This window comes from Paramormyrops kingsleyae, chromosome 8 (genome assembly GCF_048594095.1).
Source record: "Paramormyrops kingsleyae isolate MSU_618 chromosome 8, PKINGS_0.4, whole genome shotgun sequence".
NCBI lineage: Eukaryota > Metazoa > Chordata > Actinopteri > Osteoglossiformes > Mormyridae > Paramormyrops > Paramormyrops kingsleyae.
This window is the reverse complement of record NC_132804.1, coordinates 31,937,787-31,955,685: the sequence shown is the minus strand read 5'-3', so window position 1 is coordinate 31,955,685 and position 17,899 is coordinate 31,937,787. Positions and strand designations below refer to the sequence as shown.

At 42.8% G+C, this 17,899-nt stretch overlaps 3 protein-coding genes across 7 annotated transcripts; 2 read left to right on the top strand and 1 right to left on the bottom strand.

Annotated features, from left to right (window-relative positions):
- Nucleotides 1–216: 216 nt before the first annotated feature.
- Nucleotides 217–3,901, bottom strand: LOC111835889 (uncharacterized). The gene is made up of 6 exons (XM_072715685.1): nucleotides 3,358–3,901; nucleotides 3,109–3,231; nucleotides 2,912–3,030; nucleotides 2,658–2,817; nucleotides 1,995–2,113; nucleotides 217–1,405 (listed from the first exon to the last, which is right to left on the bottom strand). The coding sequence occupies exons 1-6, from the start codon at nucleotides 3,647–3,649 to the stop codon at nucleotides 593–595; spliced, it is 1,626 nt and encodes a 541-aa protein (XP_072571786.1). The 5' UTR covers nucleotides 3,650–3,901; the 3' UTR covers nucleotides 217–592.
- A 535-nt stretch (nucleotides 3,902–4,436) lies between these two features.
- LOC111835896 (uncharacterized) lies at nucleotides 4,437–10,457 on the top strand. Of its 5 annotated transcripts, none has more exons than XM_023796661.2 (5): nucleotides 4,437–4,853; nucleotides 5,187–5,282; nucleotides 6,722–7,036; nucleotides 8,357–8,450; nucleotides 8,584–10,457. In XM_023796661.2, the coding sequence occupies exons 3-5, from the start codon at nucleotides 6,847–6,849 to the stop codon at nucleotides 9,095–9,097; spliced, it is 798 nt and encodes a 265-aa protein (XP_023652429.2). In that variant the 5' UTR covers nucleotides 4,437–4,853; nucleotides 5,187–5,282; nucleotides 6,722–6,846; the 3' UTR covers nucleotides 9,098–10,457. The 5 variants fall into 5 exon arrangements, with proteins under 5 accessions (XP_023652429.2, XP_072571784.1, XP_023652430.2 ...); XM_072715683.1 differs by having other exon boundaries at nucleotides 6,089–7,036; XM_023796662.2 differs by having other exon boundaries at nucleotides 4,437–5,282; nucleotides 6,722–6,818.
- Nucleotides 10,458–12,495: 2,038 nt separating this feature from the next.
- Nucleotides 12,496–16,535, top strand: LOC111835900 (uncharacterized). Its single transcript, XM_023796668.2, has 6 exons — nucleotides 12,496–13,019; nucleotides 13,146–13,268; nucleotides 13,347–13,465; nucleotides 13,562–13,715; nucleotides 14,260–14,378; nucleotides 14,955–16,535. The coding sequence occupies exons 1-6, from the start codon at nucleotides 12,728–12,730 to the stop codon at nucleotides 15,930–15,932; spliced, it is 1,785 nt and encodes a 594-aa protein (XP_023652436.2). The 5' UTR covers nucleotides 12,496–12,727; the 3' UTR covers nucleotides 15,933–16,535.
- Nucleotides 16,536–17,899: the final 1,364 nt, after the last annotated feature.

The window sequence follows — 17,899 nt, the reverse complement described above, 5'->3', positions numbered from 1 at the left end:
ACCAATTAAATTTGGATTTTACCAAGTTTGATCAACAATGTAGTTCTATTCAAGATGAAGCATATCCAACAATTAATGGCTGAGAACCTGTAAGTTTAGGTTACTTGTACAAGTCATGCAAGTTTCTCCTATGCACCATCTAGTTGTCCCAAAAAGTGAATGCTGGATTTGAGTGCTACAAAGTGTGATGGTACCACTTCAAATAATCCACTCAAGTTAAATATCACCAATTTTATTCAGCAACACACAATTTGACAGCTGGAAAGCATTTCATATGAAATGGTAGCTGGGATGTACTCCATTCAATTTGATGCAAATCTTAATTTTCCCCAAATATTTACAAGTATTTAAAGCAGAGTAACAATAGCAGTTGAATATAAACCACATTCCATTTAAGGTTCACAGCTGCTCAGGCAAGCTGTGGGAAAAAGCCTAGCAGAGATTGCAGTGGGTGGTAGTGGGGTAGCAGTCTTACAAAAGGCACTTTGGAACATTGATTAGAGTGGACTAGCTGAGGGGATTTAGGGGAAGTGGCAGTAGGTCTTGTGACCATAGGATACTAGAAAATTCAGTAGGGGATTTGGTAAAATTGTTAACTGCAGCCAGCAGTAATGGGTTTGGGGGTAGCTGGATCAATTACAGGGCTCTTAAGATACCAGAAGGGATAAGGGTTTGGGTACAACTGGTATTTGGAGGTAGCTGTGGTAGGTTGAGGGGTAGTTGGACGCATCATGGGATACCAGAATTGAAAGGGGTTTTGGTACAACTGGTATTTGGAGGTAGCTGTGGTAGGCTTAGGGGTAGTTGGACCCATCATGGGATACCAGAATTTAATGGGGTTTGGGTACAACTGGTATTTGGAGGCAGGAGTAGGCTTAGGGGTAGTTGGACCCATCATGGGATACCAGAATTGAAAGGGGTTTGGGTACAACTGGTATTTGGAGGCAGGAGTAGGCTTAGGGGTAGTTGGACCCATCATGGGATACCAGAATTGAAAGGGGTTTTGGTACAACTGGTATTTGGAGGCAGTAGTAGGCTTAGGGGTAGTTGGACCCATCATGGGATACCAGAATTGAAAGGGTTTTGGGTACAATTGGTATTTGGAGGCAGTAGTAGGCGGCTTTGGGGTAACTGGGTAGTAAGGGATGGGATAGGGAGCAAACAGGGGATACACAGGTGGACGTGCAGTGGGAGCAACAGTTGTAACTGGAGCTTTTAAGCTAAAAGGAAACCATGGGTAGAATGCAGGAATTTTAGGATATGGGACAGTGGTAGGTGCTGGAGTAGTAATGGTATAGTATGGGAAATACAGCAAAGGTGTAGCTGGAGTAGGGGTACTTGTCAAAGGGCACACCAGGGTCATCTCTTCACCCGCAGAGCGCAGCCTCAAGGAGGGGCCCGAGTCCTAGGAGAAAACCAGTGTAGTTTAGGCAATTACAGTACATTTGTTCTACATCTAGACACACAGGGTTTGACACTTCTGGCTCCATGTCAAGAAACCATGTGCAAGTGCTTCTCTTGCCTAATTGATCTAGTACATAGATCAACTATGGGAGAAACTATTGCCTGCATCTCATTTGCCACTCCCTGTGGGAACATCCTTACATTCCCAAGCACAGGATTACACATGAGCATTTAGAAATTCATTTTGATGCTTCATTGTGCCAGGATTGGGTACTGAATAGAAGACTTCAGAAAACATTACATGGCCAGATTGCCAAAAAGCAGTAATGTACGAAACCATCAGTTTCAGTAGCCGACAACTGCAGGCTAGAAGCTACTGCATCTAATGAAATGCGTGCCTTGCGTTTACTGCAGCAAATTCTATGCTTACTACTTTCAGAAGGTCTGGCACCTTGTCTGTCCTGTCAAGGTTAAGCATGACCATTTCAGCCTTGTCACCACACCTGCCAGCTAACAGTGCCCCCCCCCCCCCCCCCCCACCCAGTAAACCCATTAATGATCAAGTCATCATAATGAATAGTACAGCTTACCATCAGCCCCACACAGGGTGTGGTAAAGGGAACAGTGATACGCAGCTGTCCAGGGCCTTGATCCACATTGTAACCACATTTCCCACAGACTGCCAGCAGGGGTTCCCATGAGCCACTCACTGTAGCAACAACCCAGTAGTTAATGCTAGTGTGGGGATGCAAGGAGCCACAGCTTGCTTAACTGAGCATAAGAGACCCAGCCATGTGTTCAGTGAAACCAATGTCACACACACATGAAGCCATGCTGCAGAAATGCATCCCTGTCACCATCTTAAGCACACTTCCAATATGCATTAGCCAATACTTGGTCAAGTACCATTAATCCTCAACCAGTTTGAAAGGGGCCAGACACAGCTGACACAAAAATAAGGCTAAACTCAACTCAGTCATGAACCAGTTTTGAGCACACAAGATTAAGTCAACACCCTTGTTTTCATCCACAACCATGAACTGCATCAATTACACTTCATATGGGTTTCTGTACAGTTATAGATCTGATATTACTGCATGAGTCATGAGATACATGGGATGATTATTCAATACACACATTGTATACACATTGCCCACCCACATGCAGCATATCACATTAGATGCTACTCCACATATCCTCAAAGTGGTTCTACTTCATGCAGAGTTGAACATGCTCCAGTGGATTTCACTCACCCTTTACACTAAGCTCTTCTGCTACAGCCCCCTCCAGCATAACCACCATACTGGAGGAGCCACAGGAGATCGTGGGGGGAGAGGAGGAGGAGGAACTCACAGGACAGGACATCATTACAGGAATCCCCCAGACGTGCAGCGGCAGGGTATAATAGCCACGCTGACGTCAAAAACAAAGAACAAGTATCATTAGAAAGCCATAGCTATGGGGAGGGGGGGGGGCATCATGGGACTACATGGCAATAACTCCACACCTGTCTGGTCACATGGCAGCCATTATAGGGAGCCACCAGTGTTACGTCTCGTCGTGCCCGTCTGACAGAGAAGCCACAGTGGGAAGGCAGCTGTGACAGGGGTACTGGTGGGGCACCATCTACAGGACAGTCACCATACCACTATAAGCCACAAAGCGATCAATAGTTGAAAATTCACCAGCTCAAATCAGACTCACCTCTGTCCACCAGCAAATGGGAAACCCTATTTCCCTTTAATTTCAAGGACATCCCATCATGTCTGCACTGCACTGACAGCCCCAACTGCTGCAGTCTCTCCTGCTGCAGTCTCTCCTGAGCACCTGCAAGACACACACTAGTAGTCACAGGATATTATGCACTATCCCAGAGACTACTGGAAATCCTCCAAATACAGCGACTATTTTAGCAACATACAATAATAGACTCCCTAATCATATAACCACTACCTTCGTAAAGAACCTGGTCCGACTGGTAACCATGACCGTAAACCAGACTCCCGTTAGCTGCCTCGATAGTGTTGGTCGCATTCCCAGCACTGGGCGGCACCAGAGAGCTGCGGCCCATTTGTAACCTGCCGAAACCACTAATCTCCGCATTTTGGTCTCGAGCAACGCTTTTCTGAATAGCTCCTCCGAGGCGAAAAGTAGGATCCACTCTGCTTGCAATAATCATCCCATTGTTAAGTAAATAACTGTACGTCAATATTAAAAAGTAATATAAGCCAATTACTGGCGCCATTACACGCTTACAATCTGATTCACAGGACGGCAAAAACCTCCTACCAAAACACGAAAAGGAGCTTCAAAACGCATCTTTATAAATACTGGTTTAGTCCAATTAAAAATAGTGGATGCGTTAGGCTACATTTTCACGTGTATTTTACGAAATTCCGGTAAATAGACCTCCTTCTTTAGAATCACGTTAAGGTTTAATTTGGCACAACCCTTTCTTGAAGAGGCGGTCGACAATTCGACATACAGTAGAACCAGAAATTCTTCTCCAGCTAGAAATCCTTTCCATTTCCGGCGAATATTTTCGCTAACGGTACCGTTTCTCATGCCCGTCCATGATTTATACAGTAGCCTAGCGTTCCCTTGGGATCAGTAAAGTTTATTTTGAATTTGATGAAAATGCATCCTTTTTATTTGAACACCTGTTTTCAGCTTTTCATTTGAAACATCACCCACCGCGGATTTGCCCTTACATCTTTACAAACTTTATGTATTGCCTAAGTTTTTTTTTTTTCTTTTCTACGTGTCTCCCCTAGTCTGATTTGGCTCCTCCTCTTCATCCTTTGATACATGGTTTAATTCATGTAATGCATTCAGCGATATCATGCAACATTTGAGAAATAATCAACCATGTATAAAAGCATGAGTCGATCTCTATTGCGGTAGTAAGATCTATTAAACCAGTAATACCATTGCTCACTGGGAAGAGACCATTGATTACATGTAAAAGTCAGTGTTGATTATGTTAAAAGTCCCGGGGGGGGGGGGGGACAAACATCTCCAATGCCCCCCATTCCATCCATCCATACATCCATCCATCCACAGTGAATACTAATCATTAGCTAAAATCTACAGTCAGATAAATGTTGGGATTAATAACTCACAATTTTGAATTATGTTTTTAAGGCCTGTTTCATTCTAACTTGCTGACAATTATAAGTTCTTTTGGTTCCAATTGGATTGCAATAACATGAAATATTTTTCCATCCATCCATTTTCTGTACCTGCTTATCGTATTATTTCCTAAATTTCGTACTCTGTCAGTCTGTCTGTCTATCCATCCGTCCATCCATAATACCAGTCACCCGTTTTTGCACACACTGTGTCATGCCCCGTTCGGCCCATCCTCGCGTTACCTCGTGTGGAATTCCCGTGCGATCAGCTGTTTCAAGTTGCTGTCATTAGTTCTATGTATTTAAGTCTGCGTTTAAGTATGTATCACCAGTCTGGTCATGTTTTGTGGTAGTTCTATGTTCCTGAGTATCTTACTCTTCAATAAATCCCTTGTTCTCCGATTTCTCTATCTCCCTGCTCCTGCTTCCCCTAATTAGATATTTTTGAGAGCTATGGGGCTAAGTCGAGCAGTAGGTTACAGTTATTTTATCTTGTCTTATTTTCATGTTCGTTTTCAATCTCAACAGGCAAAAACAGACTTGACAAGTAAAAATAAAATACAAAAACATTTTACAAAGTCGTAAGTAGTCTATAAAGGAATGTTCGATTTATTTAAATAGTAGTTGCTCTTTGAATATGTGTCACTTTAGCTACCAAAAAGAAGACCGCCTGAGGATTTCACACCAGCAGAGGAGCTGTGGCCTGTACTACGAAGGGGGTTTAACCAAATCAGACTTAACCCCGAGGTAATTTGCGAACGCGAGGTTAACAAAATCATGTTGATTCCATCGGGGCTAATCAGTACTACGACGCCAGTTAAGAAGTTGATTTGTTAAATCGGTGTTAACTGCATTGGAGTTTGTGCGCGTTCACATGTATGGAGCACGTTCGGCAACGCAAGGCACCGTTTGACTCATAGCGCGATCTCCATATGTTTCACGGAGGAAGACTGCATGCTAATTATGCAGGGTTATGAGGAGTTTAAATCAACACTGTAAAGAAAGTCCAATACCACTGCAGCCAACAAAAGCAGGCAGGCTTGTTGGCAACATATTGACGACAGAGAAAATGCATACGTACATTTTCACGATCATAAAACGTGGTCTAAAATATCTCACGACCGAGTATTAGACGTGTTTTCTGAAAAGAATTGAAATACTGTTAATTACAGAGGCTAATACATGCGACACAATTCAGAAGTTACCTATTACAGTATATGCTGCTAAGTAATGTAATGCTCCCTGAAGTTCCATTACTGTAATGTACGTTACTCATAATGTGAACCTAATGTTAACAATAACTGATCCGATTTCAAATGCAATAGTAAAGCGTACGTGGCAGCAAGTCAAGATGAAATATAAAACATCATGTCAAGTGGTAGGGCTATGTATTTATATTTCTACTCATTATGAAAGATTTGTTGTGTCTATATAGCCTCCACTTAATAGCGTGTTTCTATGTTTTACAGCTAATAATAAAAAGGTGTCTGTTCATATGACACTTAATAGAAGGTGAGCCACTGTTTAACAAACAATTAAATGATTTACAACAGGACAAAGCAGAAGCAAATGTGTAGTGAGAAAACGACTAGGAACCTGTCGCCGCAGTTAAGTTAGCCTCATATTCCATATTCAGTTTTCTGGCTTTAATATCTTTACGGAAGTAAAGTGGGCGTTTTTAATGACAGAATTGTGATGTCCAGTACCCAGACATCGATGCACACCGATTATTTTTCCGCTTCAAAACATTTTGTGATTTGTGCCAAATAATGTTAATAGCTAATAATTAACATAATAGCTTTTGCATACAGCAAATGACTGTTTGTGGCGTGAGTGCAGAAAGGGCTTCTTTCTCATCACCCTGCCATACAGATGTTCTTTGTGCAAATTGCGCTGAATAAGTAGATCGATGTACAGATACACCATCTGCAACAAGATGTTCTTGCAGGTCTTTGAAGGTGATCTGTGGGTTGTCTGTAACCATTCTCACAATCCTCCACATATGCTGCTCCTGTATTTTTCTTGGCCTGCCAGATCTGGGTTTAACAGCAACTGTGCCTGTGGCCTTCTATTTCCTGATTACAGTCCTTACACTTGAAACTGACAGTTTAAACCTCTGAGATAGCTTTTTGTAGCCTTCCCCTAAACCATGATACTGAACAATCTTTGTTTTCCGTTCTTTTGAGAGTTGCTTTGAGGATCCCATGCTGTCACTCTTCAGAGGAGAGTCAATTTCATTGTGGAATGGAACACGGCGCAGCAGCTACACACCGCGAAGAGGAGGTATAAGTTGTGTCTTTCATCTATTATAATGGGGATTGTGCGATCACTAGCTAATAAGATGGACGAACTAACAGCACTAACCCGGAGTCAGAGGGTGTATCAGGAGTGTAGCCTGTTGTGCTTCACGGAATTATGGCTGAACCAGGATATTCCCGATGATAATGCATCTGTTAAAGGCTTCCACACTCTTCCGGCTGATACGGACAGCTCCGCGAGAGGTAGGCAGAAAGGAGGGGGGCTTGCTGTTCTTGACAACAACCGGTGGTGTAACCCTACTCATATATCAATCAAAGAACAGATTTGTTGCCCGGACATTGAACTGAGTGCTGCTGGACTTGGGGAATTTACCCAGGTGATCTTGGTGGCTGTTTATGTTCCTCCCTCAGCTAACCCCACAGCTGCATGTAATACTGTTTTGAGCCTGGATACAGACTCAGCACCCGAGTGCCTTCATAGCTGACTTCAACCATGTTACCTTGGACAATACACTTCCAACCTTCACACAATATGTGGCCTGTCCCACCAGGGGGGAGAGAATTTTAGATCCACTGTATGCTAATACCAAGGACACATACAATTCCCTATTTCTTGGTTAGCTCTTAATTTTAGTTCTAATAATGAACTAATAATTTAGTTAATTATTAGTTTCACCTGTGACCTGTTTTCCCAGCCTTGTTGATTAACCTCACCTGCCCCTTATTAGTCTTCTTACCCTCTGTATTTAAGTTCCTGCCGCTGTTTAGTTCGCTAGTGGTTCGTTGATTGTTGAATGTTTGTGAAGTTTGATATGTTGGATATGCTTACCTGCCCCATTTTGTAATTGGTCTTTGTTTATCCCCATTAACTTTTGACCCCTCATGGTCCTTTGTTTTGTAAGTGTTTCTTTTTTTTTTCTTTTCTTTTTTCCATTTTAGTTCAGTTAATAAACCCCATTTTGTCCTGTGAGTCACAAGGGGGTCGTCCACCTCTTATCTGCATGTATCATGCCTCGGCCTCACACCAAATCCACCCAGATCCGCACTAATTGTCCATTATATGCAATATGCAAATTTTTATACTGTATTACAAAGATGAGAGAGGAACAGCATTTCGATTCCCTTGTATGTTATGAATATATAGGGAATTGACAATAAAAGCCAATTTGATTTTGTTTTGATAAGCCATGAATAACTAAAGACATGAAAGCCCTCCTCAATGACAAGAAGAGGGCCTTCAGAGAGGGCAATACAGAGGTGAGAATGGTTTAGGGATTATTGAGGGGCAAGGTGAGAGGCGCTAAGGACAACTATAGGAGAAAGCTGGAGTGGAAACTCCAGCAGAACAGCATGAGAGAGGTATGGAGAGGCATGAAATACATCACTGGATTCAGGCCATCCAACAGCAGAGGGGCTGAGGGCGGTGAGGACAGAGCCAACGAGTTGAATTTGTTAAACAGATTTGACTGCAGTTAATGCCGATCCCCCTTCTCACTTATCTGCAGTCAGCCTGCAATCCACAGCCACGCCACTCTCTCTCCCTCTCTCCTCCTTGTATCATAGCCTCCTGTGAAAGACCTGACACCCCTCTCCCACCTGTCACTTTCACGTACGACCAAGTTTTGAGACAAATGAGAAGACTCCTGGACCAGACGGGGTGAGTCCCTGCGTCCTCAAGGCCTGTGCCACCCCAGCTTTGTGGAGTGTTTCATAAACTCTTTATGATGAGCCTGAGGCTGCAGAGGGTCCCAGTACAGTGGAAAACATCATGCCTCATTCCTGTACCAAAGGCGCAATGTCCTAGTGGCTCCCACGGACTACAGACCTGTGGCACTGACTTCCCACATCATGAAGACCATGGAAAGACTCATCCTTGACCAGCTCTGTCCTATGGTCAGACCACATCTGGACCCCCTTCAGTTCGCTTACCATGCCTCTCTAGTGTCTTGGATTGTAGATTACCTGACAGAACGACCTGTGTTAAAAACGCAACTGCACTGCGTAAAATGGGCCAGAGCCGTCTATTTTCTGAGGCGGTTGAGGTCTTTTAACATCTGTAGGACAATGCTCAGGATTTTCTATGAGTCTGTTGTGGCCAGTGCTATTGCATGCTGGGGCAGCACGCTGAGGGTAGCGGATGCCAACAGACTCAACAAACTGATCCGCAAGGCCAGTAATGTTGTGGGGATGGAGCTGGACCCTATAAAGGTGGTGTTGGAGAGGTTGTCCAAGTTCAGGACAATGCTGGACAATACCTCCCACCCACTCCATGACGTGCTGGACAGTCACAGGAGCATGTTCTAAGATTACCCAAATGCTCCACTGAACGACACAGGAAATCATTCCTGCCTGTGGCTCTCTCTGTACAACTCCTGCATCTAAGCACAGGTGTACACTGCAGCAACTGTATTTACACCATATTAGTAATTTGGGTAGTATAGTAGAGCTATTTGCAGGTAGAGCTATTTGTAATTTGTTATATATTGTATTATTTAATATTGGTATTTTAACTTGTTTTACTTTCTTACTGTCCTGAAGCAACTGTAACCACATAATTTCCTCAGGGATTAATAAAGTATTCTGAATCTAAATCTGAAAGAGAAGCACAACTTGCAATTAGCCACCTTAAATTCCTTTTCCCATGATTGGACACACCTCTCTATGAAGTTCAAGGCTTAACGAGCTGATTTGGTGTTGCAAGTAATCAGTATTGAGCAATTACATGCATTCAAATCAGCAAAATTACAAAGGTATCCAAATTTTTGCACAGCCAGTTTTTCACATTTGATTTCATACAGTTAAATACTGCTTCACTAAAAATCTTTGTTCGGAAAACACCCCATTACTCAGATGTTCCTAGGAAATGAAAGACTTACCAGTTATCTTTTTTGGAAGTAGAGTAACTTATTATGCAGGCTGAGGGGTTCCCAAACTTTTTCATATGACTGTATATATACATACAATAATGAAACACTCACACACCTATTCGGTTTTGAAGTGACAGCAACAATATATGATTTTCTTAACATGCTTTATTTTTAATAACATGTTCTTTGTAATTGAAGTAAATGTGTAAATTCATGCTTGGTCACATTGTCAAGCTGTTCCTGTTAGCCACAATGATGGAACCAAAGTCTCATATCTGTAAGCCAGATTTATCAAAATAAACCGGGATTTCACTTTTGCTGTGTCGATGGAACATCCCCCATGTTTGAGCTTACGGATTGGTTGCTGTAGAGTTTCGATAAACCAAGAAATCCGGGATCTAGTCAAATTGTCAACAATTAAATCCGGATGATTTGTTAATCCACGTTTGAAGACCCCCCCCCCCAGGATAAATCCCAAACCTGCTTTATGGAATACCCCCTTGAAAACTTAAACAAAATGTAAGGAAAATCCAAAAGAAATGTCATTTACCACTACTCCTATTGGACAGTTTCCAATCTTGGAAATTCTGCTTTGTTGTATAGCTCCCAGGTTTAATGCAGCATTCCAAGTTAAAAGTGTGAACAGATCACTTTCCATTCCAGAAACCAAACATAGACTGAATGTCAGGCAATCAACGTAGCAACAAAAGCTCAGAACCAGAGCTGGAGAGTTGCGGCACTAATTGATCTCTCTGTCAAGAAATCACGTGGTTCATGTATGCCTTCAGTAATTTCAAACAAACCCTGTGCAGTCAAGTTCTCCTTTATTTTGACCCAGTATTGATAACTCAAAAAGGCACTTAGGTGCATTATACTATGAGAAAGGAGACATGATTCCATTCATAAAATATTTTTTATTAAAGTTATGATTATAGATAAAAAACAATTTGATAAATTGGAAAGTTATAAAAATACTGTAATAACTGTGGCAATACATAGAAAATATGGAATATTATAGATCACTTAGAGAATATAATCCTTAGAATAACACTAAAAGATGCAGAAGATAATGTAATCTGTAGAGAAGGTTCATGGTAGAAAAAGAACCTTGAAACCTGTAAGACAATGCAGGCCAATGTGTCCCAAGTTGCTCTGTAGCTTCATTATGTTGAAGGCCAAAATATAATCAGCACTGCACAACATGTAGCCAACTGAAAGTACCAAGGCTTGTTACTGAAGACTAGACATATTATTCCAGAAACACCTTGGTTTTGAGCTCATTGCTTACCACCATAATGTCCTTTGACGGTTCTAGGCTTCTTGCCGTAACTATACAAAGAACGATGTAAGGACAGTATTGCCTCAGTTATGTTTTCCAGAAGTTTCAACCAATAAAAGAAGTGATTGGTCACCCTATCATATAGGGACGGAGAAGTAATTGGACCCCAAAAGACTGGAAATAGTGGTGGAGACACATAGGGATGCGGAATACCTGAAGCTTGTAAGAAAACAAAATGGAGGCAACTGATCCAGGAAAGATGATGCTTGGGATGTCCCATGTGATGAGTATCTGGAAAAGGGATATGAAAAGTATATAAGAACCAGTTTAATTCAACATGGGGCACACATCTGTGTAGTTTCCAGCCTTGGTTGAAACCTACGTGGATACAGTAATGACTGACTGGAATTCTACATAAGCGGCTCCTGACTGGCTCTAATGAAATACCCACAATAGAAGGATTCAGCAGCTAGCTATAATTTCATGATTGCAACTAAGCTAAGTAAACTGTCATTGATGAGTGCAACTAGCTAGAATTTCAGATTAGTTCCTATTAATCAAACAACACAAGGAGCTCATTTTAATTACTACATGTCTAAGTTATTGTATGGACTAGGGATGCAATGGTTCTATGAATAAAGCCAACCTGTCTTGTTTAGCATCCACAGTTTGGTGCATGTAGCCAAGCTGCGGTTATTATGGTTATGATTTATTCATTTTACTCACTGTGATCTCTGCTTTAAAGTTTTTTAGCCCAGCTAACTTTGCTATAAAAATAGACGTAAAAGCATTTTCTGCATAGGCATGGTTGCAGCCAATTAACAGTGAATTAATGCTTTGCAAGTTATTTCCAGTTTGATAAGGGAAAAGCCACACTCCATCATCATACAGGTAGGGTGTGTGGGAGTGCTTTGGTTTCCCGATAAATTATGACAGCGATGAGCTATCGCTAAAACTGCAGCTGCCTGTAGACATTGTGTTACGCATCTTGGATTATCTGGTCACCCTACTTCAACTGGTAAATACGACTTTGCAGTGGCGTTTGTATGCTCATCTCTTTTTATTAATATAACAAAAATATAAACATGACCAGTCGTTGCTGTAGCCTTTACCAGTTCTTACCCGTTTATGGACACATTGGATGCATGAACATAACCATGAAAGAAAAAAGAACAGCGATAGAAGAAAACTAAGTCAGGTTTTATTTACGACATTATGAATTATATGTGAATTTTCACAAAAATCCGGGAATAAAACGGAGGACAATACATACATTTCATGCACTATCCCAGAGACTACTAGAAACCCTCGAAATACAGTGACTATTTTAGTAACATACAATAGACTCTTTTACATTTGTAAAGATCCGACTGCATGTCCACGGTGTGTGACGCTTCGAATGAGAAGCAGAAAAGAGGTGTCCAAATAAATAGGATAAACTTTCATCACATCAAATTAAAGTTTACTAATCCCAGGGGAGCGTAAAAATGCTGAATGAATGAAGGACTGGAATGAGAAACCGTGCCGTTCGCGAAAGTATTCGGCGGGAAAGAACAGAATGTCGACCACCTCTTGAAGAAAAGGTCACGCCAAATCAAACTTTAATGTGATTGTTAAGAAGGAGGTCTATTTACCGGAATTTCGTAAAATACACGTGAAAATGGTGCCTAACGCATGCGTCAATTTTAATTGGACTAAACCAGTATTTATAAAGATGCGTTTTGAAGCTCCTTTTCGTGTTTTGGTAGGAGGTTTTTGCCGTCCTGTGAATCAGATTGTAAGCGTGTAATGGCGCCAGTAATTGGCTTATATTACTTTTTAATATTGACGTACAGCTATTTACTTAACAATGGGATGATTACTGCAAGCAGAGTGGATCCTACTTTTCGCCTCGGAGGAGCCATTCGGGAAAGTGTTAACCGAGACCAAAATGCGGAGATTAGTGGTTTCGGCAGGTTACAAATGGGCCGCAGCTCTCTGGTGCCGCCCAGTGCTGGGAATGCGACCAACACTATCGAGGCAGCTAACGGGAGTCTGGTTTACGGTCATGGCTACCAGTCGGACCAGGTTCTTTACGAAGGTAGTGGTTATATGATTAGGGAGTTTATTATTGTATGTTGCTAAAATAGTCGCTGTATTTGGAGGATTTCTAGTAGTCTCTGGGATAGTGCATAATATCCTGTGACTACTAGTGTGTGTCTTGCAGGTGCTCAGGAGAGACTGCAGCAGGAGAGACTGCAGCAGTTGGGGCTGTCAGTGCAGTGCAGACATGATGGGATGTCCTTGAAATTAAAGGGAAATAGGGTTTCCCATTTGCTGGTGGACAGAGGTGAGTCTGATTTGCGCTGGTGAATTTTCAACTATTGATCGCTTTGTGGCTTATAGTGGTATGGTGACTGTCCTGTAGATGGTGCCCCACCAGTACCCCTGTCACAGCTGCCTTCCCACTGTGGCTTCTCTGTCAGACGGGCACGACGAGACGTAACACTGGTGGCTCCCTATAATGGCTGCCATGTGACCAGACAGGTGTGGAGTTATTGCCATGTAGTCCCATGATGCCCCCCCCCCCCTCCCCATAGCTATGGCTTTCTAATGATACTTGTTCTTTGTTTTTGACGTCAGCGTGGCTATTATACCCTGCCGCTGCACGTCTGGGGGATTCCTGTAATGATGTCCTGTCCTGTGAGTTCCTCCTCTCCCCCCACGATCTCCTGTGGCTCCTCCAGTATGGTGGTTATGCTGGAGGGGGCTGTAGCAGAAGAGCTTAGTGTAAAGGGTGAGTGAAATCCACTGGAGCATGTTCAACTCTGCATGAAGTAGAACCACTTTGAGGATATGTGGAGTAGCATCTAATGTGATATGCTGCATGTGGGTGGGCAATGTGTATACAATGTGTGTATTGAATAATCATCCCATGTATCTCATGACTCATACAGTAATTTCAGATCTATAACTGTACAGAAACCCATATGAAGTGTAATTGATGCAGTTCATGGTTGTGGATGAAAACAAGGGTGTTGGCTTAATCTTGTGTGCTCAAAACTGGTTCATGACTGAGTTGAGTTTAGCCTTATTTTTGTGTCAGCTGTGTCTGGCCCCTTTCAAACTGGTTGAGGATTAATGGTACTTGACCAAGTATTGGCTAATGCATATTGGAAGTGTGCTTAAGATGGTGACAGGGATGCATTTCTGCAGCATGGCTTCATGTGTGTGTGACATTGGTTTCACTGAACACATGGCTGGGTCTCTTATGCTCAGTTAAGCAAGCTGTGGCTCCTTGCATCCCCACACTAGCATTAACTACTGGGTTGTTGCTACAGTGAGTGGCTCATGGGAACCCCTGCTGGCAGTCTGTGGGAAATGTGGTTACAACGTGGATCAAGGCCCTGGACAGCTGCGTATCACTGTTCCCTTTACCACACCCTGTGTGGGGCTGATGGTAAGCTGTACTATTCATTATGATGACTTGATCATTAATGGGTTTACTGGGGGGGGGGCACTGTTAGCTGGCAAGTGTGGTGACAAGGCTGAAATGGTCATGCTTAACCTTGACAGGACAGACAAGGTGCCAGACCTTCTGAAAGTAGTAAGCATAGAATTTGCTGCAGTAAACGCAAGGCACGCATTTCATTAGATGCAGTAGCTTCTAGCCTGCAGTTGTCGGCTACTGAAACTGATGGTTTCGTACATTACTGCTTTTTGGCAATCTGGCCATGTAATGTTTTCTGAAGTCTTCTATTCAGTACCCAATCCTGGCACAATGAAGCATCAAAATGAATTTCTAAATGCTCATGTGTAATCCTGTGCTTGGGAATGTAAGGATGTTCCCACAGGGAGTGGCAAATGAGATGCAGGCAATAGTTTCTCCCATAGTTGATGTATGTACTAGATCAATTAGGCAAGAGAAGCACTTGCACATGGTTTCTTGACATGGAGCCAGAAGTGTCAAACCCTGTGTGTCTAGATGTAGAACAAATGTACTGTAATTGCCTAAACTACACTGGTTTTCTCCTAGGACTCGGGCCCCTCCTTGAGGCTGCGCTCTGCGGGTGAAGAGATGACCCTGGTGTGCCCTTTGACAAGTACCCCTACTCCAGCTACACCTTTGCTGTATTTCCCATACTATACCATTACTACTCCAGCACCTACCACTGTCCCATATCCTAAAATTCCTGCATTCTACCCATGGTTTCCTTTTGGCTTAAAAGCTCCAGTTACAACTGTTGCTCCCACTGCACGTCCACCTGTGTATCCCCTGTTTGCTCCCTATCCCATCCCTTACTACCCAGTTACCCCAAAGCCTTCTACTACTGCCTCCAAATACCAGTTGTACCCAAACCCCTTTCAATTCTGGTATCCCATGATGGGTCCAACTACCCCTAAGCCTACTCCTGCCTCCACATACCAGTTGTACCCAAACCCCATTAAATTCTGGTATCCCATGATGGGTCCAACTACCCCTAAGCCTACTCCTGCCTCTAAATACCAGTTGTACCCAAACCCCATTAAATTCTGGTATCCCATGATGGGTTCAACTACCCCTAAGCCTACTCCTGCCTCTAAATACCAGTTGTACCCAAACCCCATTAAATTCTGGTATCCCATGATGGGTCCAACTACCCCTAAGCCTACCCCTGCCTCTAAATACCAGTTGTACCCAAACCCCATTAAATTCTGGTATCCCATGATGGGTCCAACTACCCCTAAGCCTACTCCTGCCTCTAAATACCAGTTGTACCCAAACCCCATTAAATTCTGGTATCCCATGATGGGTTCAACTACCCCTAAGCCTACTCCTGCCTCTAAATACCAGTTGTACCCAAACCCCATTAAATTCTGGTATCCCATGATGGGTCCAACTACCCCTAAGCCTACCCCTGCCTCTAAATACCAGTTGTACCCAAACCCCATTAAATTCTGGTATCCCATGATGGGTCCAAATATCCCTAAGCCTACTGCTGCTCTCAACTACCAACTGTACCGTAATCCCTAACCCTACTGGTCTTAAGCACCCTGTAATGCATCCAGCTGACCCAAGCAACCATTATACTAAATCCCCAACAACTTCTGGTATCCTATGGTCCTAATGGAGTTGGCTACTACAAAACCTACTGCCACTTCCCCTAAATCCCCTCAGCTAGTCCACTCTAATCAATGTTCCAAAGTGCCTTTTGTAAGACTACTTTGGAAAAACCCAGCTACCCCACTACCACCCAGTTTACCCAGTACATGCACTGCAATCTCTTCTGCTAGGTTTTTCCCCACAGCTTGCTTTGTGTGCCTGACTGCAGGTCAGGAAGGTAGTCGCTTTGAACTTGCTACAGACTCCTATTGGATGGTGCAGTTTGATGGAGGGGATCTGTATTTGCCTCTGAATATTTATAGGAAATCAACAAGTGCAAACTGCCTGAGCAGCTGTGAACCTTAAATGGAATGTGGTCTATACAACTGCTATTGTTACTCTTTAAATACCTGTAAGTGTTTGGGGGAAATGAACTGGGAAATTGAACTGGGAGTACATCCCAGCTACCATTTGATATGCCATTTTCCAGCTGTGTCAAATTGTGTGGTGCTGAATAAAATTGGTGATATTTAACTTGAGTGGATTATTTGAAGTTGCACACTCACTTTCCTTTAGAGCACTCAAATCCAGTATTCACTTTTTGGGACCACTAGAAGTTGTGGTAGATGGTGCATAGTGTTCTTGAAGGAGAAACTGGCATCACTTGTACAAGTAAGCTGAACTTGCACATTGACCACAAGCCGTTACTTGTTGGCTATGCCTCATCTTGAATGTAACTATATAGTTTCAAAAGAACATAAGAAATTTACAAACGAGAGGAGGCCATTCGGCCCATCAAGCTTGTTTGGGGAGAACTTAACTAATAGCTCAGAGTTGTTAAAATCTTATCTAGCTCTGATTTAAAGGAACCCATGGTTTTAGCTTCCACTACACTAGCAGGAAGACTATTCCATACTCTAACTACACGCTGTGTAAAGAAGTGCTTCCTCACATTTGTTTTAAAATGTTCTCCCGCTAATTTCCACTTATGGCCACGAGTTCTAGTATTTAAACTAATATTGAAAGTCATTTGGCTGAACAGCATCCAGACCCATTAGAATCTTATAGACCTGAATCATATCCCCCCCCCTTAGTCTCCTTTGCTCAAGGCTAAACAGATTCAGTTCTGCTACCCTCTCCTAAGACCAGGAATCATTCTCGTAGCTCTTCGTTGCACCTTTTCTAAAGCAGCAATGTCCTTCTTGAGGTATGGTGACCAAACCTGCACACAGTATTCTAGGTGGGGTCTTACCAAGGAATTATATAAGTGTAACATCACCTCCCTTGACTTAAACTCCACACACCTAGAGATATAACCCAACATTCTGTTGGCCTTTTTTATTCCTTCCCCACACTGGTGAGAGTGGGACATGGAAGCATCAACATACACACCGAGATCTTTCTCGTAATCAGCTACCTTTATTTCAGTGGAACCCATAAAATATCTGTACTTTATATTTCTGCTCCCTGCATGGATTACCTTACATTTATCTGTGTTAAACTTCATCTGCCAAGTATCAGCCCATTCGCTAATTAAATCCAGATCCCGTTGAAGCCTCTCTGCTGCTAGATCAGTATCTGCTACACCGCCCACCTTGGTGTCGTCTGCAAATTTAACCAGTTTACTGTATGTATTTGTGTCAATATCATTAATGTAAATTAGGAACAATAGTGGTCCTAAAATTGAACCCTGCGGTACCCCACTATGAGCGGAGGCCCACTGTGACATTGTGCCTCTAATAACTACTCGCTGCTTCCTGTCAGTTAGCCAGTTTTCGATCCAAGCTGCCACAGTTCCTAAAATCCCTGCAGCTTTAAGCTTTAGCAAGAGCCGTTTGTGGGGGACAACATCAAAGGCCTTCTGGAAATCTAAGTAAATCACATCATAGGCCTTTTTG

Coding starts and splice junctions, on each gene's coding strand:
- LOC111835900 (XM_023796668.2), top strand. CDS start 12,728: ATGGCGCCAGTAATTGGCTTATATTACTTTTTAATATTGACGTACAGC. Junction 13,269..13,346: donor CCATTTGCTGGTGGACAGAG/GTGAGTCTGATT, acceptor ACTGTCCTGTAG/ATGGTGCCCCACCAGTACCC. Junction 13,716..14,259: donor AGAAGAGCTTAGTGTAAAGG/GTGAGTGAAATC, acceptor TTGTTGCTACAG/TGAGTGGCTCATGGGAACCC.
- LOC111835896 (XM_023796661.2), top strand. CDS start 6,847: ATGGGGATTGTGCGATCACTAGCTAATAAGATGGACGAACTAACAGCA. Junction 7,037..8,356: donor TACGGACAGCTCCGCGAGAG/GTAGGCAGAAAG, acceptor CTTGTATCATAG/CCTCCTGTGAAAGACCTGAC. Junction 8,451..8,583: donor AGACTCCTGGACCAGACGGG/GTGAGTCCCTGC, acceptor CCTGTACCAAAG/GCGCAATGTCCTAGTGGCTC.
- LOC111835889 (XM_072715685.1), bottom strand. CDS start 3,649: ATGGCGCCAGTAATTGGCTTATATTACTTTTTAATATTGACGTACAGT. Junction 2,114..2,657: donor AGAAGAGCTTAGTGTAAAGG/GTGAGTGAAATC, acceptor TTGTTGCTACAG/TGAGTGGCTCATGGGAACCC. Junction 1,406..1,994: donor CACCCTGTGTGGGGCTGATG/GTAAGCTGTACT, acceptor GTTTTCTCCTAG/GACTCGGGCCCCTCCTTGAG.